Raw genomic sequence first — 27163 nt, forward strand, 5'->3', positions numbered from 1 at the left:
AAGACTGGTCAACGTATTGATCCGAGTTCTAAGGTCTTTAGTAGAAACAAGATTCTCGTCCCACAATACATCGCCCCCATCCCCCCCAAAGCATTTAACTGGAACTACAGTATGACTTTTCTATCCACTTTAGCTGGTACAGTAGAGTAAGGATAAAGAGGCCAAGGCTATGGTTTCATTCCCTGAGTGGCTCAGGTTTTTTTTGTTTTGTTCCTTGGTTATAGGGGTTGGGGGGCTGTGAGTGGGAATGGGGATGGGTCTGCTAGTAAATGTTTAGCAACAGGATAGAGCGGATGGGAGATAGGAGAAGGAATATATTCATGATACAGTGTCAAGTTTAATCTGCACCAGTAACATTTATGTGATCGTTTTCTCAAGTCTATACAATTGACAATACAATAAATCAAGCCCTGATTTGTAGCTTTTACTGATTTCCAAGGTTTAAATCCCCACACTGAAAATGTAATCACTGGCCTTTAAGAGTGAGTATGAGCTGGCTTCAGGATACCATGTGTGGTGGTGTGTGTGTGTGTGTGTGTGTGTGTGTGTCTGTCTGTCTGTGTGTACTTACAATACATATAAATTTATAATTTATTTATATACACATATGCATATTGTCTCTTAAACCCTGTGCTTTTCATAACTGCACATCCTTGGGCAGGAGGGGGAATAGGTAAGAGAGAACACATGTCCCAATGCAAATCCATCAACCATTACTAGAAATATAACTTTGGAATGTCTGCTCAGGTGATGGGAGACTGAAAACATCATGGGTATGCACAACCGCCATAATGGTCTGTCAAAAGGTGATCACAGCTTCATGAAACTTACATGAAAACGAGGTGCATCACAAGAGCAATGACCATATATATGGAGCCCAAAACATTCATAATCCATAAAGACGTTTGCATTCTATAAAGACAAAGAAAGGAGAAGATACCAGAAATTTCCACTTAAAGGGGCAGGGCATGGGAGTGGGAAAGGTGCAGTAAAGGTGGGAAAAGGATAAAACCCCTCCTCAAGGGGAGGAAAAAGGTGATGGCAAAGCCTCATTCTTTTCCCTTGGAAAGTGCTAGACTATGAAGATAGGAAGGTCTGCTTATCTACAAGGTCCCAGCTACAGTTTCTCAGCCTAGTGTAGACCAATTGGCACCTGTCTTGATTCCCAAGGACACAAAGGGAGTCTAGTCCACACTGGGATGCAAAAAACCAAAATATATCAGCTAGGGGCAGGGGCTTCATCCTTGACGCAGTCAGGACCTCCAGCATACTCTGGGTCCAGTGTTTACGGAAAATAGGGCAACTCAAAAAGATAAGGGGACCCATTAACAGTTCTTAGTTCTTATCATAAATAGATAGATCTCTGGCTCCACTGTCACAAACAGGCAATTCCACTGCCTTCAAAGGAAAATTCTCTCTGTTCCTTGAAAAGAAAGGGCAAGTGGCCCACAGACAATTGCAAATTCAGAGCTAGAATCTAGGACTCCTGATACTCAGGTCAGTGTTTTTCTATTTACAAATTTTTATTTGGAACTTAATAAACACCAAATAATACAGGTATTTTCATATACATGGAACAAAAAAAGTAGACTGCATGCAAAATTGTGGATCTCTATCACATATACTTTGCTTTTCTGCTTAAATATATATCTTCATAATAAATTCATCTTGCTTGTATATGATTCTTTCTGGCTTTCCTTCTATGTATTTAAAAAATGCTTCAATGACCCTTTTAAATTTCTTTTCCTTTTCTTTTTTTGGATGCCCTTTCCTTCACCCCACCCCTCATCTTCTTGCACCGAAAAAACGAAATAAAACTAAGTACTTATGACAAATCCGAATAAGTAAACAAAATAAATCCCCATACTGCAAGACAGGGCTTTTTGAAACTTTCTGTTTTTCTTCGGGATCTGTAACCACATCACTCAACATTTTCCCTAAAGAGGCTGTGTGGTTCAGTGGACTGGGTACCAGATTTGGGAGTCAGAAGATCTGGGTTTGAGTTCTGGCACTGAAACTAGCAAATGACTAAAAAAGGCCCAATTCCTTTGAGCCTCTATTTCCTTTTATGTATAGGGATAGGGACTACATCTGTGATAGGTTATTCCAGATCAGGAAACGCCTTCTACCAATGCAAAGTAGCACCTTCTCTGTAATTTACAGCCTTAGAGTTTCCCAGGCCACTGGGGATGTAGGGGGCGGGGCCTAGAGTCACACAGGTAGCATGTACACACACACAGTACTTCAACCCAGGCCTTCCTGGCTCTAAAGGTCAGCTTTCTCTCTATGTGCATGAAATGGGGATGATGCTCGCTGAACAACTTATCTTGCAGGGTTTGTAACCAGAAAAGTATCAAGTTTGATAAAAGCAAATTATTATTACCTGTCAGAGCTGAGGTTCAGGCCTGTGTCATAGGCTCTTGCCACAAGGATCATAGAATGCCTGTCACCTGCTTCTGCAGCCTTCAGTAAGTAATCAAATCCTTTTGCTCTGTTCTCCTCCGATTCCTATCAAACATAGCCAAAAATATTATTTATACATAATATGTATTATGTATATCTTTATGATCTTTCTGTCTTTCTCTTTTTTCCTTCTTTCTTTCTATGATGTTTCAAGAAGGAACCTCTGGGAATCTTACAGACCAAGTTGTTTTTTTTTTTTAATGAAATTAAATAAACATTATTAATCATTCCAAACACTGCACCTGGGAGTAGGGAAGACTCGACTTTGAATCTTGCTTCAGGAATTCACTGGCTGCATGGCCTAGGTAAACCATTTACTTTTATAGGCCTCAGTTTCTTCATTTAAAAACTGAAAGAAGATAGATCTAATGGCTTCTAAGATCCCTTTCCAGCTCTGAATTTATGATGCTATGCTATCCAATATACAATGCTGGACATTGATGATAATATCCTTGATCAATCTGCTACAAATACATGTCTGGAAGACTGGGCCCCCTCTTTTTATGGTACTGTGTCTATTTTGGTAATTTCATCAGGCAGGTAGCATGGCAGTCTCAGACTATCCGTTCCTAAGATAAAAAAGGAAGGTCATGGAGAGACGTGGAAATGAAGGCATATACTTGAGAAGAAACTTGCCAAATTCAAGTGATCAGGCTTCCCTCAGCACAAACAGTATAATGGTGATTTTCCACACTCAGCATCTGGCCTTGGCTTAAAAACTTGATGATCTCATGTTGCCAAAGCTGTCATCCCTCTTTGTCGCTCAGAGCCTCTTTGCCAAAAGGACTTATTGCATGCACTGCTTCACAAGCCAGGCCATCTCCATGACTTCATGGAAAACATACAAGATATAAGTGCTTCCAGTTGCTAGTACCTTCCCTAAGGCTACCTTCCATCTTCCTCTGCATTTATCTTATATCTACTGATTTATGTGTGAACATAAGCTCCTAAAGAACAGGGCCTGTTCCTGACTTTTATCCCACTTTGAGTCCTCACTGTATGGCACAGAGTAAATGCTTAATAAATGCTTGAGGTCTGATTGATAAGGCACTACTTGTGAGGGAAATTCCTTTGGAAGTTGCATTCACTTCTGTGTGTTCATTAGAGTATTGTCTGGATGAGTGCCATAGTTATTTTTAGGCAAACAGAAGTGCTCAATGTTTCCCCAAGCAGCACGCCAAGACATATTGGTCTTGTGACATCTTACCTGGTGGTGTATAAACCAGTTAGGCTCTTCCCTACAACTTTCTCTTTGGCTTCCCTTACCCACAAATTTTTGATCAATAAAAAACTTATTTTCCCCATAGTAAATGAAGAAATTTATAAGCATGCTGCACAATACAAAAAGCTGAGAAACAAGGTGGTGATTATCACCTCCTTTAGTTTATAATACATCTTGTCACAGAGAAGAAAAAGTGTTGCCAGGAGGTTATGTAACAGAGGAGAAAGGGTGGGACTTCTCAGAAGTCAGGAGGAACCTGGTACAGATCCTGCCTCTGGCTTTAATTCTCCAGTCTGATAAATGGTAAAAGGATATGAACAGGAAGTTTTCAGTAGAAGAATCCAATAGTCACATAAAAGAAATGTTCTAGTTCATTACTGAATAGAGATATGTAAATTAAAATAACTCTGAGGTACCCATTTCATACCTATCAGCTTGGCTAATATGACATAAAAGGAAAATGACATGCTGAAGAGGATGTGGAAAAATGGGAACACTAATGCACTGTTGGTAGAGTTGTGAACTGATCCAACTATTCTGGAGAACCATTTGGAACTATGCCCATGGAGCTATAAAACTGTGCATACCCTTTGATCCAGTAAGACTACTACTAGGTCTATATCCCAAAGAGATCAAAGAAAAGGGAAAAGGATGTTTTTGTATAAAGATATTTATAGCAGCTTTTTTATGGTGGCAAAGAACTGGATGCCCATCAACTGAGGAATGTTTGAACATGTTGTGGTATATGATTGTGATGGAATACTATTGTGCTATAAGAAATGATGAGCCTGGGAAGACTTCTATGAACTAATGCAAAGGGAAGTGAACAGAACCAGGACAGCATTAAGCAGAGTAAAAGCAATATTGTAAAGATGATAAACTTCTGTGAAGGACTTGGCTCCTCTTAACAATCTAAGGATCTAAGACAATTCCAAAAGACCCAGGATGAAAAAAGCTATCTCCCTCCTTGTCAGACAAAGAAGCGATGGAATCTGAATGCAGAGGAAAAGCATACTTTTTTTACTTTATTTTTATTATTTTACTGTGTTCTTTCACAACAAGGCTAATAAGGAAATATGTTTTACATGACTTCACATGCATAATCCATGAAAAATTTTTGCCTTTTCAAAGAGGGGGAAGGAATAAGAGGAAGGAAGAGAATTTGGAACTCAAAATTTTTTTTAAATGAGTGCTAAAATTTTTTTACATGTAATTAGAAAATATTTAATGAAATAAATAAAAATAATTGAAATGTTAAGAAATAGTTGTAGCTTTACAAGTCTCAGACTTTTAACCTCAGTTACTTTATATGTAATATCAGGATGATAGTACTCACTTCACTGGGAGCTTACAGTGTGGATTTGAGGATCAAATGAAATAATGTACTTTGCAAATCTTCAAGTGCTATATACTTGTCAGCAATTATTACTGTTGTTGTTACCATATCAAGAATTATCAATAGTCAGGTACAGTATGGCGGTACACGCCTTCCTATGAACCCTGCTATGGGTGAGGTTGAACCTGGTGAATCACTTGAGCTATAGAGTTCTGAGATGCTGTGGGATAAAGCCAATCAGGTGTCCATACCATGTCTGGCACTAATATGAACAGCCCCTGCAAGGAGACAAGGGGGAAGAAAAGCCGTACTTAAATTGCCTAAAGAGGACTAAAATGGCTCAGGTTGGAAACAGAGCAGGTCGAAGCATCCATGATCAGTAGGATTGGGCCAATGAGTAACTGCTGTACTTCCAGCCTGGGTGAAGTAGGGAGACTGAATCTCCAAAAATAATTGACTAACAGAGCACACATAGAAGTAACGCTGCCACTCATATGCCAATGGGGCTATTACCACTGCAACAGCTACATTCAGAAATCATCCCATTGGTCCTGGCCCTGCCATCTCTTACCTTTAGGGAGACATCAGCCAGGATGTGGTGGGGGAGTTGGGAATACATGAGTCCAAGACCCACAATGGCTTCAAGCTCCCCCAGGTCTGCTGCGTGCTCCAGGTGAAAGACAGCTGACTCTTGATCCCAGGGTTGGTCCTTCTCGCAAAAGCGCCCTCCTTCATGGTAACGTACCATGGCCAGGTGAACCTGCCCCACAGACAACAGTGTCAGTCTGGAGGGTCTATGAGGAAGCAGCTTGACAGCTGCATCAAATAAAGTATCAAACCTACTGAGATAGCCCATGGAAGTCAATCTGCAAGAGAAAGCGATTAGCAAAGGATCGGTATTCAGTCTTTAGAGAAATCACTTATGATTGGATTAGTGCTAGATGGGCAGATTCCCTTTGGTGTGATGTAAAATATTTCCCCCCTTTTTTTCTTTTCTCTCAAATGCACATCACCAATACCTTCCCCAAAATGGACTTCCCAATTTTCCTTTCAAGGTCCAGATCATTAAGTCTCTGCATTTCCACAGCAACACAGGATGGCCTTTGGAGGTGAAGTCTGGCAGAGTTATAGAGATTCCATTTCTCCACACTGACCTAGAAGAAGAGAATGTATTACAACATTTACCTTTGAAAGAGGAGAGGTACTCAGGGAGTTAATGCATTTCACCTTCACCTGGCTGGTGAGACCTCAGAAGGTATTGCTTCACAAATATCCTGAGGTTAGTACTGGGAACAGTCAAGACCTAAGTTTATAGGGCTGTTGCAGACTTACACCACTCCATTCCTAATCACCCTTAACACAGCCACTTCAGCTAACATGGAAAAAGATGGAACATTTTAGCAACTGACAAAAACATCTGGCAATCCTGAAAGCAGCCACTGTATAAAGACACTCTAGACCAATCAAGGAGTAGCTCAAAAAAACCCAGTTCTATAACCACTCGACTTTCAGTCAATTTCTTTTGTGTTGCATTTTAAAAAAATAAACCACCATAAAGGCAATAGCAATAAAAAAAATAATTATCAATATTATCAAATCAAATGCTAATGAACTCAACTGAAATCAACTCCATTTTTCTTAGACACTGTTTGGCCCAGTAGTTAAAAAACAAGATGGACATTTGAAAAGAAAAAGAGATAGTTTATGATCTAGGCCAACAAGCTGGGGACGCCAAGTTTTAGAATGGAACAACAAGTATGTGCTGGATGAGGTGCAAAAGGTAGGAAATTAAAATCTCAGAATGGGATCCACTTAAGCCAGTGAGCCCCTGGCAGACTTAAGAATTAACTTGTGGGAGATTACGTTTATTTCTCACCACTCCCATATACAAACTCTCCATTGGTCTATTCACTGTCCCTCAAAGATGCCTTTATTCACAACATTTTCCCCATTGAGAATGTCCTTCCTATCCCTGCCAACCACTCAGATCCTACCCATTCCTCAAAACCCCTATCTCCTTCCTTTCCTACCAAAGTGGGAAACCATCTTTAACTCCTCTTAATGTCCATAGTTCTTAAGCACTTGCTATCTAGTACTGTTATCTTTTCATCTATCTTGTCTCTCCCCAAATTAGATCATATGCTCCTTGAGGATAGCAAGCATGTCACAACTCTGTATCTTCACAGAGCCTTGCTCTGCATGTATTCGGGCTCAATAAGTACTTGCTACAATACCTTTTCTTCAAGAAAATGAGCTCATGGGGGAAATAAAAGACCCAATGGAGAGGTACCCCTGTAAACCAGAGAATGCTGGTTATGTGAAATGGAGTGGTCGGTGGATGACTACAGCTGATACAGAGCACATTCCGGTTTATAAAGCACTTTTACACACAGGACCAGAAGCAATTCTTTATGAAGAAACAGTATTATTTACCCTTCCATAACTGCCCAGACTATCTTCATCAGATTCATATTGTTTCCGGTTGCCGTTTGAATGAGCCTAAATAAAGGCAAAGATTTAGATGATTAAACCATATATCTCTTCTCCTCTTCCTGACTCCCACCTTTAATGATCCATTTGATCTGGAACAGGATGACCTATCCCTCACTGAGGCTTGTTCAAAAAAGCAATGTGTTTTACTTCTTCCCATCCCCCAAAGAAACCAGATTAGCTGGTTCTCTATCTGGATTGCCCTTGGGCAAACCACAATTATTCCTTGACTCCGGGCTAACATTCTGTTATTATTTTAACTCATATCCATAGTTTCAAGGTCAGACCATGAAAACTAAGGCTCTCCTAATGATACACCCTCAAGATGGCAGCCACACTTGGACAAAGCCCTATCACCAGGAAGACACTAAGGTTATAAAGAGGAGTTAGTATAGTCTACCTAGGCTTGCACATTAGATCTAGAATGGACTGCAGGACTGGCAGTATGGTACACTACAAAGAACACCAGCTCCACGGAGGACCTAGTAACAAATCACAACTCTGACACTTAGTACCTGTGTGAGCTCAGGCAAATCACTTGACTTTTCCGTTCAATTATTCTAGTCGTGTTTGACTCTTCATGACCCTATTTGGGGTATTCCTGCCGAAGATACTGAAGTGGTTTGCTATTTCCTTTTCCAGCTCATTTTACAGATGATGAAACTGAGACAAACAGGGTTAAGTGACTTGACCAAGGGCTCAGAGTGAGCTCTGAGGCTAGATTTGAACTCAGGAAGATAAGTGTTCCTAATTCCAGGCTCAGTGCTCTATCCATTATGCCTAGCTGCCCAAATTCTCTGGTGGCCTCAACTGCAAAAGGAGGGACAGAGACCTCTGAGGTCCCTCTCCCAGTTCTACGATCTCATTATCTAGTCTAGTTCCAAAAAAACAAGCTTCACATAATAGAGATTCATATTTTCATGCATATTTTCTCCCAATTTGAAGACTCTAATCAATGCAGTGACCAACCATAATTCCAAAGGACTGCAGAACAGTGAATAAGCCCACCCACCTCTTGACAGAGAGGTGACTGACTAAATATACAGAATGAGACATGTTTTTGGCTATGGCCAAGACAGGAATTTGTTTTGCTTGACTGTATATTTGTTATGGGAGTTTCGCTTTTGTTTGTTTGTTTACTTTTTAGTGAAGTGGGGGAGATGGGAATGAGAAAAAAATAATTGACAACTGAAAAAAAATTTAACAAAAAAATAAAAACAATACATCTGGAGATGCTGGTTTTATCTGGTATTTAAGTTCAGAATATTTTTAAGTGAAAAAAAACCCCAAAGATTAGTCCAGTTTCCTCATTTTACAGGTAAGGAAACTGAGGCCTACAGATAAGTGACTTCTGGATTCTACGGTCTGTTCTCCAAATGCAACATAAAATTTTTACCGGGGACAAAAACATCTCCCTTCCCTCCCCCCCATACGATCCTACTCTTTATTTTCCTGCCAAAAGAGGAAGCAACGAAAAAAAAAAAAAAAACAAAAGAGGAAGCAACGAAAGATGCTAGGAAATAAGGGGACAGGGTATCAGCAACTCTAGTGATACACATACTCCCTACTTTTTCTCTCATAGTTTGGTCATTTCTGTGACTCAAATCTCAGGCTTTTAGGGCTAGAAGGGAATCTCAAAGAACATTTGGTCAAAGTCTTTTTCATGAGTTAAAAAGCTTGGCTTGAGTTGCACTGACTGTGAATGGCACTTTGTTTTCCTGTCCCAAACACAAAGATTGAAATCAGAGGCTCCTAGGTGTCCTGACTTGGGTCAACAATGTATTTCAGAGGAGAATGGGCCAGAGAGCTAACAGAAATAAATAGTCCCTTTCCTAGTCTCTGCCCAGAAAGTACTGCGACAGAGAATTGTTGCTACAAGAGAAGAGAGTAGTGCTTGGTCAGAGAAGTATTTGTCCTGCGTGGCTCTGATTAATGATGAAGGAGAGACAGGAAAATCCCATTAAAAAAAGGGGGATACCTTCCACCTTTTCATGTTATTTCTTCCAAAAGTGGAAGGCTTTTAGCTTAAGGAAGGCACATAATGGAATTACCCCATCTTTTAGGAAATGGAAAAACTTCTGAGAACAGTCATCTCTCTATTCCCAGCCACAGGATAAGAAGGAAATAGCAATCCATGGGGCAACAAGGGATTTATAATTCCACACCTCAAAAGACTTTCTTACCTTGTCTCGGGGATCTATATCTTCCAGTTCGTTCCTCTTTTCACTGGGGTATCCACTGTCCCCACCATTCTCAGAATCCTGTGGAGATAGGGTGGCACTGGTGTTCATGGGAGTCTTCTTAGAATGGAACCCCAGGAAGCATTGGTTACCTTGGGCAAGCTTAGCAATGTACACCTTCCCTTGGTACATTCAAGGCATTTTATATCTCCCTGACCCAATAAGGATATCTTCATCCATTTTATAGATCAAGAAATCAAGGCAGGTTAAAAAGGATACAAAGAATCTTTCTTACCTATATCCAAGTCACATGATACATAAAGAGTTGAGAAAAAAATATGGAAGCCCTGGCAATGTGTTCACCATTTTCAACCCTGCACTACATTTTAGAGAAACCTGGGAGGACTTGTATGAACTGCCACACAGGGAAGCAAAAAAGAACCAGAATAATTTACACCACAATAGCAACACTGTAAAGACAAACAACTTGGAAAGACCTAAGAACTCTGATTAACACGCTACCAACCAAGAATCCACAGGGACTCCTAACGAAATGTACTGCCCACCTCCTAACATGGAAGTGATGAACTTAGAATACAGATGGAGACATCTATTTTTTGACATGGTCAACATGTTTTGTTTGACTATATGTTAGTAACAGGGGTTTTATTTATGTATTTTAGCTTTCTCAGCTGGGGGAGGCTGAGGAGGCAGGAGGTGGGAAGGAAAGAATATAGACATGAAAATAAAATTTAAGTACTCCCATCCTATAGCTGTATGTTTGTAGGGGTCTGTGTGTAGCATGGACCACATGTGTAGGTATGCTTGATACTATCAGCTGCCACTAGGCAGCCACAATGGTGACTGTCCTGCATTATAGCACTAGGCATAGAGGTTGAAAATTATCAAACAATAATTGCTGTGTTTAGGTGAATTAAAACTATGTATGAATATTACACACTGAAGCATGACCAACTCAGGCCCTTGGTCCTTTTCTAATGAGCTTAATTAATAAACCTGCCATGCTTTTGTCTTAGAGGGAAAAAAAGCCAACAAAAACCTTTCTGTCACCATTTCTGCAAGAATCTGAGATGGATCACCTCGTTTCTGATCCTTGCCCCCTCCACCACACACAGACACCGAAAGTTGAATATACATACACATTAATGGAACATAGATGTTCATTGCTTTAAAAGCTGATCTTTCACCCTCAGTTTGGAGATCTCAGTTGACCAATTTTGCATCTGAAGAATTATCATCTGGTTCTTTCTTTGCTTGACTTATTCTGCCCTTACTCCTTGTCCTTCTCTACCCTTTTCCTCCTCCTCACCACATCTGGTCTCAAACAACATCTGGTTCCTTTAGACCCCAAGCCAATGGCTTCCACAGGCTACTGGATCCTTGTTTGCAAAATGGTCATACTCACTCGACGGTTATCCAGGTGATCAAGGTCTCTGTGCCCCACATTATCAACGTCACTGAATTGTGGCCAGTCTAGGAAAGGAAGAATGAATAAATGAATGAGTGAATGCAAAAGCATTTATTATATGCTTTGTATATACAAAGCACTGTGATAAGTGAAATAAGAGAACAGAGAAATAAGAGCATTTCTGCTGCTCTCCTGGGAATTCACATTATTATGAGGAGAGAAAATTTAGAAGGATTTCAGTTGCAAGTCATATGGAAAAGCCCAGGAGTCTTTCCAATGACAAGAAACTGGAATTAAGGTTACTTAATTTCAGTTAAGCATGGAAGTGGTGTCATGGAAGTGGTGATATAAACCAAAATGTTTGTGAGGGCACAGAACTCTAACAAGGTATCTCTCTTCCAAAGAATTTTTAAACCATGACAATCCTTAAGACTGAAATAGACTGCTGGCCTTGGAGACAGGAGACTGGCTTCCAAGTGCTCCCTCAGTCACTCAATCACTTAGTGCTTCAGGAAATTCTCTAAAACTGTAAGTTACAAAGGAGCTGATAAGGAATTCACACCAGGAGTGTCCTACTCCAATGATTTCACAGGTCTTGTCAGAGAACGGAAAACTCCAATGTCTGCAAATGGATAAGTAGATGGGACTTAACAGTCAAAGGATGTTTCATAGTCAGCAGTGACTAGCCAACGTCTGAACTTCATCTTGAAGATAGGACAAAATCAAAACTGGCTTAATATTCTAGCATAGGGAACCCAAATTAGATTTTAGGAGATCACAGAATTATTTAACCTTCTTTTGACTCAGCTTTCCCATATGTAAAATGGGAATTGTAGCAGTACCAGGGTTCTTGCAAGGATAAAATGAGATACCACATAGGGCATCCCAAGATTCTTACTGTGGTTTTAAGCTATACTAGTTTAGACTTTTGGGACACGTTGTATAGAAAAGTTTTTGTAAACCTTAAAACTGTATGTACCAGTTATTATTATCATCATTATATATATATATATATATCTGGCATTATTCTGTGGTTCTGATGTTTATTTACAGGAGTTTAAACAATCTGATCATATAATAATAACTAAATAAAATCTTCAAGACTCATTTAGCATCAGCCCTGTGCAGTTTCTCCTCCTAGTCATTTTCACTGCCTAGAAACCTCCAAAGCAGAGACTTAGCCCAGAGTCAGAATTGGGACTTACGGATGTGATGTGGTGTGAATGAAGGAGAGGAAGGGAGGGAGTCAAATGTCATATCGCTCATATTTTCATCTCCAGAGTTCTCTGAAAGGCGGGAAAGCAGTGGTGGACGGCTCCCTGAGAAGGTCCTTACCCTTGGGCTGCCACACTTTTCCTCTGTGCCCCGCACAAGGGTCTGGGCTGATTGCTTGGAAAGAATGTCAAGAGGGAAAAAAACATTATATAACAAAACTGGAAATACCTTCAAGGCCTTTCCTCTATAACAGTAAACTCCCTAATAGATGACATCTCCATGGGCTCCCTTTAATGGATGACAAATTGAAAGTCAATTCATTCTTGGCTTCTGGAAATGACCCCAAATTAATTTTCTGTGAGTTCCCTGAGGTTTTTTTTTTTATTACAGCAAATGCCTTTCAATCAGCATATTCTGGGTATGTTGCATTCATGAAGAGAGGCAGGTCACCTTTTATTATCCTTAACAGAATCTTAAGCCAAGATTCTAGTAATTTTCTAGCATTTTCTAGTAATCTACATAGTATTTGTAAATAACATGAAGAGAGACATTAGGTCAGACAGAATCCTACCCCCTTCTCCATTGACTTAGGCCACTACAAACATACAACATGAATGTACCCCAGGCATATTCTCTCCTCCATGATCAACACCAATTATTCCAAGTCTACCACCCTTCCAGTCAAAAACGGGTCAAGAACAGAGGATGCTAGGCTGGTTGTCACAGGACCCAGAGGAGACCTCAGGTCTGTGACACACCAGTGGCTTGGCTGCCGACAACACCCTGAATTGCGTAACACCTACCAACAACTTTGTGTTCTGACTGACAGCATCCTTCTCCTTTGGTGAGAGGTCAAAGGGAGTGAGGCCCATGCTCTTACAAATCCGATTGCAGGCATGAGAATGGAAGAACAAGGCCATGCCTCGCACACCTATGAGCAGAAGGCAACAGCAATGATTCTCAGAGAGAAAAAGCAGAGACAACTACACCCTTACTCCTAACTCTGCATCCAGGCCAGTCTTTCTCTTTTCAACCCCTAGGGAAATAATTTAATCAACCTTGGAATGAACCCTGGGGCAGACCTGACCTGACCAAGGGTGAATGCTTCCAAATACGTTTAACTCATCTGGCCTTGCTTCCACATTTCCCATCACTCTCAGGAATCAAAAAATCCTACTGATATTATCTATATTCCTGTGAAGGGTAATTTACTGTCCTGTGGCCCCACTCTGACTCCTGGTGATTCTGACCCGCAGACTGACGAGGCTGATGCTCCTTGTTTTTTCATGTTCATCCATGTCAGCCCCATCCCAGAGGGGCGCCATTATTCTCTTTCCTCAGTTTCCACTCTGTTCTCTGGAACTCCTGTCCTATTGTTAACAAACTACCAAACATTTTACACCTGTGCTCTCCTCCTTGAAATGACTCTGCGTACATTCTTGTCTTTACTTGTCTGTTTATATGCTCGTTTCCCCTCAGTGGGATGTAAGTTAAGGTCAGGGCCTTTTTGATTTACTTTAGCATTTCTAGAGTCCAGGGTAATGTCTAGCGCATGGCAGGCATTTAAATACTTACTGAACTGAATTGTTTTCTAAGACTAGAATACTGTTATGAATTGTTGGAACATAAGGAGGAAAGGGAAGAAGATAAGAGTGCTGAGCCTGAAGTCAGAGAGATCAGCGTTCAAATCCAGCCTCAGACACTGAGACCTTGGGCAAATCACTTAACCTGTTTGCCTCAATTTCCTCATCTATAAAATGAGGATAACAGGCCAAGCTAATATAATAAAAATGACAATTCTACAAAAATAACAAAATTCATTCAGAAGAACATAAGGCTCAGAATATCGAGGCAATGAATTAAAAGAAATGCTAGGGAAGGTGGCCTGGCCATATCAGACCTTAAATTGTGTTATAAAGCAACCATCATCAAAACTACCTGGTACTGGCTAAGAAACAGAGGGGTGGATCAGCAGAATGGGTTAGCTACATTAGACACAATAGGCAATGACTTCTCATATATATATGTATAGCTTGACAAACCCAAAGACTCCAGCTTCTGGGATAAGAATTAGTGATATGACGAAAACTGCTGGGAAAACTGGAAAATGGCATGATAGAAAGTAGGCACAAACCTCTTACACCCTATAACACGATAAAGTCAAAAGGAGAACACAATTTTGATATAAAGGCTGATACTATAAGCAAACTGGGAGAGTTTACCTGTCAGATTTATGAAGAACAGAATAATTTATGACCAAAAAAGATATAGAGAACATTATGAAATGCAAAATGGGTGATTTCGATTACATTAAATTTGGCAAAGCCAAAGTAACCAGGCAAGCAGAAAACTGGGAAGCCATTTTTACAAACAGAATCTCTAATAAGGACCGTATTTCTAAAATATATAGAGAACTGAGTCAAATTTATAACAACTCAAGTTATTCCCCAAATGATCAAAGGAATGATCAGGCACATTTCTGATGAAAAAATTAAATCTATCTATAATCCTATGAAAAAATGCTCTAACTCACTATTGAACAGAGAAATGCAAATTAAAACAATTCTGAGGTACCACATCACTTCAATCTGATTGGCTAACATGACAAAACAGGAAAATAATAAATGCTGAAAAAGATGTGGGAAAACTGGAACACTAGTATGCATTGTTGGTGGAGTTGCGAACTGATCCAACCATTCTGGAGAGCAATTTGGAACTATGCCCAAAGGGCTATAAAACTGTATACCCTTTGACCCAACAACACTACTTGTAGGTCTGTATCTCAAAGAGATCATAAAAATGGGAAAAGGACTCACATAAAATGTGGTGGCCAAGAACTGGAAAATGAGGGAATGCTCATCAAATAGGGAATGGCTGAACAAGTTAAGGTATATGAATGTAATAGAATACTACTGTTCCATAAGAAATGATGAGCAGGCAGACTTCACAAAAACCTGGTAAGATTGACATGAACTGACGCTGAGTGAAGTGAGCAAACCAGGAGAACACTGTACACAGTAACAGCAACACTGCATGATGACTAACTCTGATAGACTTATCTCTGCTTAGCTAAGACAACTTCAAATGACTCATAATGGAAAATGGTATTCACATTCAGAAAAAGAACGATGGCGTCTAAATGCAGATTGAAGCAGATTATTTGCTCTCATTTTTTTTTTGTTTCTTCTTTCTCATGGTTTTTCCCATCAGTTCTAACTCTTCTTTACAACATGACTAATGTGAAAATATGTTTAACAAGAATATGTATGCAGAGCCTGTATCAGACTGGATGCTCTCCTGGGGTGGGGGAAGGGGAAGGGAGAAGGGGAAGAAAAGTTGGAACTCAAAATCTTATGGAGGTGAAATGGGGAAAACTATAAATGAATAAACAAACAAATAAGGAGATGCAGATAACAGCATCACTTACCTCCCAGGGTTGCTGTGAGAATTAGCTAAGAACAATTGTAAAGTGCTTACTATAGTGTGCCTAGCACACATAGGCAATATAAGAGTTAGTTACTGTTGAAATAAGCCAGGATATAATGGAAGAAATCGAGGCAGTGGAGTCCGATGTGAGGCCTAGCCTGGCTTTGAACTGGAATTAGCCACATTTACCTTTTAGGCCTCAGTTTCTTCATCTATAAAATGAGAGGACTGGGCTAAATCCTTTTCAAAGTCCTTTCCAACTCTCACACTCTACAATTCTTGCCACAAATCCATATACAGTGTTCAGGGAAGCACATGTTTAGGGGAAATTAACACAGTTTCCTGACTTACCTAGGTTGCCATCTCCAAAGTCTGAACCCGTCTCTGTATGGATCTGTGGGTCAGTGTAGAGATCTCCCACTCCCTGAATGTCCACCACAATTAACTGATGGCCAGAGCGTTCAAAGGTGAAGTGGCTAAAGGCCTAGGGGAGTGGGACAAGAATTCAACACACAAGGTAAGCAGCAGCCTAGCTCTGGGGAATAGCGACATTTCTGCTCACTTTCTCTGGCTCTGCCCTTGGCAGAATGGCTCATTTAAAACAGCCCAGTTTAATGGAATAAGGGTTGCTGATGTGTCTGATCTATCAAGGCCTAACCCTGAACTTCAGGACTTGGGTTCATTAACTTTAATAAGCCTCTTTGGCCCCAGTGGCTCATCAAATAACATAAATGGAGAACAAAGGCACTGCATTTAAAAAGATTAGATGTGAAGTTTGATGAAGGCTGAAAGACCCAGTATGAGACTTCAGAGTAGCTGAATTTCATTACAACAAATAAACATGGATCATGTGGATAAGAAAGCTCAGATTTAATATCTGGATTAAAAACAAAAGAAAACAAGACACCACCCTCAGTATCTTCCCCGCTTTAAAGAGAATCTGACAATGCTCTGGCCAAACATCAACCTGGAGAGATAATATCTAAAGGCAACCTCCAGAGCCCGGAGTAGAAACCATCAGATGTGCTTCAGTCTCACCTGTGGGGTGAGGCGGATGTTGTCATCCCGGACGAAACCCGAATTGGAATTATATTTGATGTATTTGCCCTCAATATAGTGTTCCAGGTGAAAAAGGGCCTTGTCTGCTCGGTCCTTCAACTCAATGATGCACATCTGCATAATATCCACCTGGCAGAGAGGGTGGAAAAAGGAGACAAATCAGCACTCCCTCTTCCACCTGTCAGAGCGAGGCCTGAGTTCTCAGGTTTGGCTTCATCACTGACAGAGACAGAATATGAGCTCAGTCTCTGTGACCTCTCTTTCTCTGTGAGCAAATGAAGATTACATGCAACCTACTTCTATTCCTTTTAAAACAAAATTTTTCCTTTATAATTAAGAAAATCACAAAATGTGATTAATAAGAACAGCTAGCATTAACACAGCACTTTAGGGTTTGGAGAGCACTTTACAGATTTTATCTCATTTGAATCTCACACTTCTGGGAGGCAGGTGCTATTATTATCATCCTCATTGGACAGATGAGGAAACTGAGGCAGAAAGAGATTAAAAGACCTGTCCAGGGTCATAAAGCTAGCAAATGTCTGAGTTTGCAAACAGGAACTTGGGTCTCCCTGATTCTAGGTCCAGCCCTCTACCAGAATACCTGGGGTCATGGCTCTACAGCTGAAATGGACCTCAGAAGCCATCTAATCCTTCCTCTCATCCTTTACTTCTACAGAAGAGGAAACTAAGGCACACAGAGAGGTAAACTGACATACTCTAAGTCACTTGGCTAGTAACTGGCAGTAAACTCAGCCAATGGTTCCATATCCAGGTAGAAGACGAAGTGGATAGGGCTGTGGTCCTGGAATCAACAAGACCCGAGTTCAAATTCAGCCTCAGATACTTGTTAGCTGTGTGACCTTAGGCAAGTCACTTAACCTCTGCCTCATAATAGCACCTACCTCCCAGGATGGGTAAGGTAAGGATCTGATGAGATAGTATTTGCAAAGTGCTTAGTATAGTCCTATAATAGGTGCTTATTAAACACCTGCTTGCTTCCTTCTTCCTTACTTTCCATTATGCCACACTCCTGCTCTGTATTCTTTTCCCACCCTCTCCCCCATTCCTGAATCTATTCACTAGCCCAACACTGAAGTGGTGGCTTGGGGTGAGCCAGCATACCTGCTTGGGGGGCTTGTGCCGATTGTACTCCTCGCCCCAGAGTTTGGCCTCCATCTGCAGGCGTACATCCTCGAAGTACACGTCTCTGTTCACAGGCTCAATGTACCTCTTTGCCACATAGTTGGAAGCACCTTTCCAGTGTTGAGTGTGCAGGAAATTAGACAGCTTTTTCCTGAGGGGGAATAACAGATGAGGAAGTGGCCTGGGGCCCCAGGGCATAGCTGAATCCACGGCTTTGCAAGGGACCACCTCCTAGTCCCTTTCACAGACTGACCTCAGCAGACCACCTTGGCTGCACTTTCAGGTGTCAACACCCTCTTCAGAATTAAGTTCCCAGCTGGAGACCTCCCCTTTTGCTCAGTTCCCCTTCCATAGCCAACTGATCAGGTAGCCCCACTTCCACTCTTCCTATGAAGCTATCTATGGGGCGGGCAAATCCTGCCTAAGGTTCACCCCTCTCCTCAGGAACTGACTCCAAGTCCCCCAGAGTGTCTGGAGTTGGTCAGTCAACAAAGCATTTATTAAACACCTACTGTGAGCCAGGTAGTGTGCTAAGCTCTGATACATAGGCAATAAACACAGTCCTTGTACTCAAAGAGTTTGCATTTTAGTGGGGGAGATAAGAAAAGCAATAAATGTTGTTCCTACCCTCAAGGATTTTACATTATATGGAGGAAATAACTTGTAAATAACCGAATGCATGACAGATTACAGAACAGAGGGGAGGAAATCTCAAAGTATAAGGCACTTGTAACAGCACTTTACATGGGGGATGAGAAAGGAACACCTGGAAAGGCCTTTTACAGAAGACGGGATTTGAGCTGAGCTTTAAATAAAGAAAACCAGGGCCAAATAAGAAGTAGCGGTGAGGAGGAAGAGCATTCCAGTTATGGGGATGTGGAAAACAAAGACAGGGTGCTGTATTCAAGGAAAAGTACAAGTAGGCCAGTGGAGGTGGACCATAGAATTCATGGAGGGGAGTAAAATATAAGAAAATTGTAAATACAGGACAGAATCAGGTTATTATTAAGAGTTCTGGGGAAAATAATAGACCCCCTATACCTCCAAAAGCAACAAAGTCTGGGACCAGAGCAACATCCACAAGTTCTGCTCCCATTCCCCCCTCCTCATCCTCATCCCTAACCAGATTAAGAATACTGAGGAACTCCAATCTGAAAGAGGTCTGGCTAGATGGACCTCCTGCCCTTATGTCTTCATCATCTGGAAAGAAATCTAGAATACCAGTACACATAGTAGGGCCCGTTAGGGTGAAGGGAAAGAGGAAGAAAAATGAGCTTTGGTCTGGTTGCAAAGCATCTCTTTTGAGCCACTTACGTCCTGAAACACTCCCGCATCGCTCCACGTCCAAAGGGCTACAGACAAAAGAGAGTGGGTTCATTATTAATTGTGTGAGCAGCTATCCTCTTCCCAGAATTAGTCCAGGCATGCCATGCCAGAGATCTGTGACTCAGTATCACCCATACCCCTTCTGCCCCCCACCCCAATCAAAGAGACTCCCTCAAGCACCCTCCTCCCAACTCTAAGATCTCATTCCCTGGTTTGTGTCAGCTCTGTCCCTTTCAAGGGCTGAAGTCTATCCAGTTGAGACTGGAGTTCCCTAGGAAGAAGATAGGTATCTGACCTCTTCTCCCACAGAGAAGTTGTACAGTAAGCTAAATTCTGGGGGAAGGCTGAAGGGGAGAGAAAGGTAAGGAGAGACAGAGTGGGGCTGCTATTGGCTTAAGTGGGGTAAAAAGCTGAATAGAGGAGAGGGTAGGCTAACAGTCCTGTTCCCATAGATGCCAAGGAGAGAAACTCTTGCCAACTCTTACCTGTGATGCCATCTTAATTAAAACTTCATCTTCAACCCATTCCCCAGTGACTGCATTGTACCTGTGAGCAGAGAATTCATGCCTGGAGTGATTATCACTAAAAAAAAGCATCAGGAAGGTCCATCATCCTTTGACTTGGGTCCTCTTCTTTGCCCCTCCCCCCAGCTAACTCAGACAAATGAGCCCGAGTCCACAAAAGTCCAGCAAAATCAGGATGTCATATGCTATAAAACTTTCTTTTTATCTATCTATAATTTTTTTCAATTAAAGAAACCTATATTCTCTTCCTCTTATTTGCCCCATGATCACCTTGACACAGAAAGAAGAAAAGCCTTTGTAACAATATGCTTAGCCAAGCAAAACTAATTCCCGCATTGGTCATATCCAAAAAATATATCAGACTCTACAAAAATCTTAATCAAAATTAACAATCTGTTTTATGTACCTAGTCTGTAGTATATCCTTGAGAGGCGAGTATGGTCTAGGCTAAAAATCAGGAGATACAGGTTCACTAATAATAAAGGTTAACATTTATATATTATTATTTCTATATTAAGGTTTGCAAAGTGCTTCACAAATCTCATCTCATTTGGTTCTGCCAACAGCCCTGTGAGGGAAGTGCGGTTATTATCTCCATTTCACCTAAGAAGAAAAGAAGGTGTGTAGGAAACAAAAGGAGGAGTTCTATTTCCACAAGAGTGACACCTACACACACTCAGGAAGATAACAGGATGTAAATTTGAAGTAACCAGTTCCAACCGGAGCTGCGACCAACAGAACCAGCCTTCTGATCAAGTAAAAGATCAGAAGCTTGATGGATGACGAGGGAGAAGCCATCTAGGAGAAGAACAAGGAATAGGCAGTTCAGGAAGTTGCGTCTAGCCAATGGGGGAGGGGGAGGGAGGAGAGAGGAGAGAATTTGAATCAGAAACAGGGAATAAATAGCCTTGCATTATTCTAAGGAAGCATGCTCCTTAGGGAGTTACCCATTCATAAGAATGTAAAATAAAATAAAAATAAAATAAGAGCTTTCTTGGCTTTAACAAAGAGTATTTTTCTTTTTAGAGCAAGCAAGTTTCGCATAAGTAGAAAGAGTGAAATGACTCATGCAGGGTCACAGCTAATGTTTGAGGCCAATCTGCACTCAGGTCTTTCTGACTCCAGGCACATACTATGCACAATGCCACCTCACAGCTGCCTCAACAAAGAGAGAGTGAGTTCCCAGTGCTGATTCTCTCTTAGTTTCAACATCTGCATCTGGAAAATGGGGAAAATGATATCTATATAGTTTACATCATAAAAATGCATATGCATCAAATGAGATAAAGTAAAAATGGTTGTTTTATGTTGGGGCATGTGTGCATGTAAAAGCAATTCTATGTTTTGAGCTAGGAACTAGCTCACATTAATATCCGTTTTTCACTATAAATGACTGTGAGGATTTCAAAACACTTTACAAAGGCTCTCTCATTTAATCTTCATTAAGTACAAAAAAATTTCACAAATGAGGACGACTCTGTTGCTCAAGAGGGGCAAGTGACTTGCCCAAGGGGGTCATGTCAGTAAGGGGCAAAGCTAGAACTTGTTTGAATAACTAGACGCCCAAAAGAGTAGCCATTAATGGAATAATGCCACTCAGAGGTTCTACTCTCTAATGGGTCTGTCCTGGGCACTGTGTTGTTTATCATTTTTATTTGATTTCTTGCATGGGAAGAAGGCGCATGTGGTAAGCTTATCACTTTACAGATGACACAGAGATCTGAAGGAGCTGAAAGACAGTCAAGAGACTCCAACGTACCCAACATCAAGCTGACCTAAACATTTAATGGTTATAAATAAAGTCCTACACTTGGGATGGAAAAAAATCAACTTTGCGATTATATGATGGAGAGGTGTCTAGAGAATAGTTCATCTAAAAAAAAAATCTGGATGTTTTAATGGGCTATGAGCTTAATCTGGGCCAACACTGAAATATGGCAGCAAAGTGACCACAGCATGAGGGGTGTTGGTCCTGCTGTATCCTGAGCCCAGGAGACACCACATCTGAACCATGAAGCTCAGTTCTAGGCGCCACATTTTAAGATGGGCATTGAAAAGATGGACAGAAGAGACAGAGAGAGATCAGGATGGACTTGACTTGAGATTAGACTACAAAATAATTAAGTGGGGGAGGAAAGAGAGAGACACAAAAGCTCTCTCTTTTGTGCTGACTCACATTAAATTTATGCTATATAACTTTTATATTTGTGTTGTCTTCCCTATTAAGAAAGTAAGCTTCTTTTGGGATTGTTTTGCTTTTTTGTACTTGTAGCCCTAGTACAATGCTTGGCACATTTTGTTGTTGTTTCAGTTAGTGACTCCATTTGGGGTTTTCTTTGAAAAGGTACTGGAGTGGTGTGCCATTTCTCTAGCTCATTTTACAGATGGGGAATTGCTTAATAAATTCTAGTTTACTGACTGATTGGTCCAAGTATCAGAAGGATTAGACTTGTTTTGCTTTGTCCCAGGAGGCAGAATTAGGAGCAATGGGTAGAGGCTGAAGAAAAGTGGATTTAGAAGAAAGAAAAACCTCCTAACAATGAGAATTATCTCTCCCACCAAGGTGACTGGCTGCCATAAGATGTTGATCTTACCAGAGGTTTTCAAGCAAAGTCTGGATGACTTCTTGTTGGCAATACTTCTACAGAAAGGATTCTCAGTCAGGTTCAGGTTGGATTTGGGGGCTTTTGTCTGACTGATTCAGCCCTGAGATGTTTTGAGTCCAGGTCCTCTGTTTCTATACAATTATTTCTTCCACAAAACCAGGTTGTGTCTCTGAAAGGGACCTAATCCAGGGGTGTGCAGTAGCCCACTCAAACAGGTGAGAGGCTGATGGTGAAATTTTTTAGTGCAAGCATTTATACATCAAAAATCGGCCAACCTACAGATCAGGGCTTTATTTGTTATGTTGATTCTCTAAAATTAAGAAAGTATTGATCATACAGAAGAAATTTTAAAGTGTCTAGCAGACATCCATTTCCCCCCTTAGATCTGGTTCTTAAAACATTTGACAGCACAACCCCATCATCTCTCTCTCTCTCTGAATATACAATATATACACATGTCTTCTTGGATAGGAACCAAATCCTTCCAGACACAGGCAGGTGAAATAATGCAAGTTTATTTGCAACCCCTGTTAAAAGCACTTTACAAAGAACCAAGCATTATGTATAGAGGCACATTAGGCAGCTAAGTGATTTAGTGAATAGACCTCTAGATTTTTAGAGTGAGGAAGACATAGGTTTGAATTTCTAAACGCTCACTATCTGACTCCAGGCAAATCAACTGCGTTAGCTCAGTCTTAGTTATTTCATCTGTAAAAATGAGCGCTCTAAACCTTGTAAGACTGCTGTAAGGATCAAAGTAAAAGTGCTTTGCAAACCTGAAAGCAATATACAAACATTTTTATCATTGTTATTATATAAATCATCACTAATGTGCCTGTCAAACTAGGACATACCATTCTGTCACGACTCAGGTCCTTCAAATTCTTTGGGAGCCTTCAGCTCTCAGTTGCTAATTCATTTTGGCTGTGAGTCTTATTTGGGCTTCATCCAGACAGGTTGGTCAGAAAAATAGCAACTTCACACCATCTAACACCACCCCAGGAACTCACTGTTCTCAAAGGTAGCACAAATACCACAACCTTGCTTTCCCCAGGGATGATCCAAAACACTCCTTTCTCTACTCAAAGAAGAGCTGGTTATTGAGAATTCCCAGACAGAATTAGAGCTTAGAAATTAGGGGTAGGGGAGGAGGAATGTTGGGGCTTTTTTTTCAGAAACAGATTTTTCCATTTTAGCCAAAAATGCTTGACTGGAGGACACTTAGATGCACGGTTGAGAAAACTCCCTGAATCATTGAGAAGGACCCAGAAAAATCCCTACCAAAAAGCCAGAACGGAACTTCATGGACTCTTGAAGAAATATTCCTATTCTCAGAAGAAAGGCCAGAAAAATTCCAGACAAGTAGTATAGCTTTCAAAGTTACATATGGAACAATGAAAAACATGATCCCAGAGACTGATGATGAAAAATGCTTCCAATACATAAATGAAGAGCTCAGGGTACAAGAATGAGACCTACATTTTTGGGGGGACGGTTCATGGTCAGTAATAGGAACTTGTTTTGCTTAATTATGCATATTTGCTTAGAAGGGTTTCTTTTCTTTCCTTAATAGGAGGTAAGAGGAAGAGAAAATCAAATGTTGTTCACTGAAAGTTACATATTGATTATATTGTATATTTGAAAAGGGCAAGCTCTCCATAATAAGAGATTGAGTTTCGTGGCCAGATCTCTCTCTTTATATGTATTATTTGAATGTGTATACATACATATAGACATATATATGTACACACACATATACATATATACACATGTGTATTTGTGTGTATATATATATATGTGTGTGTGTGTGTATATATCTATATGGCAATGCTTACTTTCATTCAGAAGCTATGTGACCTTGGGCAAATCAGTTGGTCAAGTCTCAATGTTTCCCTATCTTTAAAATGAGGATAATAATATAAAAATGAGGATAATAAGACCCATAGTACTTATTTCACGGGGCTCAATCAGATAGGTAAAGGCAACGGACCTGTGATTTCAATGGCTAAATGAACTCTCTAATGAGGAAAACTCCTGCCCATGCAGGTCAGTAAATTCTCTGAAACATAAAAGGTCACTGAGACTTGGCTAGAGCCCCGAGAGGTTAAGTTACAAGACCAGACTCTATCCACAAGGCAATAGTGCCTGGGAAGTCTATCATTATTCTGACATTCTCCTTTTTTAATTAATGAACTCTGAACCTGTTAAGAATATCTGCTGCTTCCAGGTTTCCTCCCAAAGTCCATAATCACTTTTGGAGAAAAAAAATTATTTTTTTGCATTCTGAACTTCTTGCGGTTCAGTCTTTTTTCAGTTGTGTCTGACTCTTTGTGACCCCATTTGGGATTTACTTGGCAAAGATAATAGAGTGGTTTGCCATTTTACAAATGAGAAAACTGAGGCAATCAGAGCTAAATGACTTGTCCAGGGTCACACAGATAGTAATTAAATGAGGTCACATTTGAACTCAGGAAGAGGAGTCTTCCTGACTCCAGGACTGACACTCTGTCCCCCGCACCACCTAGCTATTCCATTTCAAACTTAAACCACAAATAAATGAGCATTTCCACAAACATTTTAGAAGAGCCTGGTTCTAACAATGGATCTTTTATCTGTTACACCAAGCTACGTCTCAAGTAAGGATCAAAATTGATGATGTATTAAAGTTTGCAAAACATTATATAAGTGGAAGCTATTATTCAACATATTAGAAGTATTGTGAATCCCTTGGGAGGAGACAGGATGACATCTGCAAAGGAGAGAGAACATCTAGAAGTCTAGGCAAGTTAATTTAATGATTAAAAGGAAAGTGACAGACTGGAGTTGCTTTTTAGGAAAAAAAGAACAACTAAGAGACAGAAGCTAGGCTGAGATTATTAAGGATCAAATCATGCCATGCACAGGGGTTGCCTTAGCAGGAAAATTTTTTAAAGTGAAAATTATGTTTTATTTTGACTTAAGATACCAGAAACATTCCCTTGAGATTCCATCTGTCACTATGAATTTAAAAACTGAAAATGCCAGAAAAATATAATCTAAAGCACATGCTCACACCCATCCTGAATCACTGCCTTGTCATGATGGAAGGTCTGGCATAAGTCAACGAAACTAGGAACTCGGTTATGTAGGGTTGCCCAAGATGAACAGGTCATAGTGGAGAATTCTGACAAAAGGTGATCCACTGGGGAATGAAATGGCAAACCACTGCTTGCCAGGAAAACCCCATGGATAAAAGGGCCTGGTGTGCTACGGCTCATAAGGTCACCAAGAGCTGGACACATGTGAACCCACATGAGCAACATGCCCACAGGGAGGGAATCAGAACCCTCCCCAAAATAAATGAAAAAAAAAGAGACAACAACCCCATTCAAAAAGATTAATTTCCAGAGTCCAGTAACAAAAGTGATATTTGCAACTTAAAATAGATGACACCTATACTCGTGGAGGAAGAAGACTTTACACGTGGGCAAGTCTAACAGAGTAAGTTGTAATGGGAAATCATAAAGAGGACAGGCAGTGCTTCTGTGTGTTAGGTTTTCATTTACAGGCTCAGAGAATTTTAGAGCTGAAGGAAATGCAAAGAACTAGTCTTAAGCCTTCATTTTACAGACAAGGAAAGTGAGGCTGAGAGAAAAGATTTGCCCAGAGTTTGGTGGCAAAACAGGGACTAGACTCACCATTCAATGAGTGGTCTTGCTGCTCTACCTAACAGCCTCCCTCAATGGGGGAAAAATAAGAAAAAACAGAGACTGGGCAAGAATGCAAGGCATGCCGACAACTTGAAAAACCTGAGCAACTAAGGACTGAAACTGGGGGAAAAAATCTTCCTCCCTTTCTTTGCCGCCCCTTAAAGTCTTATGCCTCCTAGTAAGAGAAAAATAATTCAAACTTAGCATCATAGGAAACCCAATGTGAGATTTCTGTTTGATAGGAGAGGGGCATGACTCTACAACAGGGCACCCTACTTCATGACAGGACACAGAAGAAGCTAAAAGCAGACAAGAAGTATGGGGAATCAAATCAGCTTAGTTTTAGCCCTGGGTAGGGGGAACCCAACTCTGACAAAAAGGCTTTGGCTTCCGTCCTCTATTTTAAGGGAGGAATCTGTCTAATTTAGAAATCCAAGGGCATCCTAGTAGTCAACACACAGCAACCAGACTCAGAGAAAGTGGGCTACTCAGATTACAAAATAAACGGATGCCTGCCCAGCAGAGGGGTACAGACAGTGCTCTCCACCGAAGGGACACAGACAGGCCTGCTGTGGCACGTCTGTCACATTCTCCGAGGCTGGTCTTTTGGAAGAAGCTGGCTCCAGGGTCTTAACTTTCAGGCGTGAAAGCCTGAAACAGCCAAAGCATGGCTGTTTTAGGCAGAAAAGAGTACAATCTGAGCTGAAACCAGCTCTCAGCCCTCACAATGTCTTCTTGTGTGTATCACGGCTTAGACACTGGACTGACAGGACAGTGGCCATCATAGGACCAGTCTTGATGCTAGCCTGTTCAAAGCAGATTCTTTTTCCTGCATTGTGTAAGATGAAGAGTTAGAGTAGTATGGTGGAAAGCACCCTCGTTTAGAAATAAGGAAAACTGGGTCCAATCCCAACTGAGTGACCTTAGATAACAATCAATCGCTAAATATTTATCAAGCACCTACTATCTGCTGGGCACTGTTCTACGTGCTGGGGATACAAACAGCAGCACGACAGTCCGTGCCCTCCAGCATTCAAGCCTCAGTTTCCTCA

The 27163-nt window shown here is 40.8% G+C and overlaps 1 protein-coding gene across 3 annotated transcripts in view; it reads right to left on the bottom strand.

The window, feature by feature from the left end:
• EEF2K (eukaryotic elongation factor 2 kinase) overlaps positions 1 to 27163 on the bottom strand; it is a 74028-nt gene that overhangs the window by 11778 nt on the left and 35087 nt on the right. For 2 of the 3 annotated variants that reach the window (XM_072597885.1, XM_072597886.1), the window contains exons 4-16: positions 19778 to 19838; positions 19281 to 19318; positions 17946 to 18117; positions 16800 to 16949; positions 16113 to 16245; positions 13139 to 13266; positions 12326 to 12509; positions 11118 to 11185; positions 9695 to 9772; positions 7455 to 7520; positions 6041 to 6175; positions 5593 to 5781; positions 2384 to 2508 (exon numbers count right to left, since the gene is read on the bottom strand). In XM_072597885.1, coding sequence (XP_072453986.1) covers positions 2384 to 2508; positions 5593 to 5781; positions 6041 to 6175; positions 7455 to 7520; positions 9695 to 9772; positions 11118 to 11185; positions 12326 to 12509; positions 13139 to 13266; positions 16113 to 16245; positions 16800 to 16949; positions 17946 to 18117; positions 19281 to 19318; positions 19778 to 19838 — 1527 coding nt within the window. Of the gene's footprint in view, positions 1 to 831; positions 913 to 2383; positions 2509 to 5592; positions 5782 to 6040; positions 6176 to 7454; positions 7521 to 9694; positions 9773 to 11117; positions 11186 to 12325; positions 12510 to 13138; positions 13267 to 16112; positions 16246 to 16799; positions 16950 to 17945; positions 18118 to 19280; positions 19319 to 19777; positions 19839 to 27163 lie in introns of all 3 variants that reach the window. The other variant, XM_072597884.1, reaches the window with a different exon arrangement.

This window comes from Notamacropus eugenii, chromosome 3 (genome assembly GCF_028372415.1).
Source record: "Notamacropus eugenii isolate mMacEug1 chromosome 3, mMacEug1.pri_v2, whole genome shotgun sequence".
NCBI lineage: Eukaryota > Metazoa > Chordata > Mammalia > Diprotodontia > Macropodidae > Notamacropus > Notamacropus eugenii.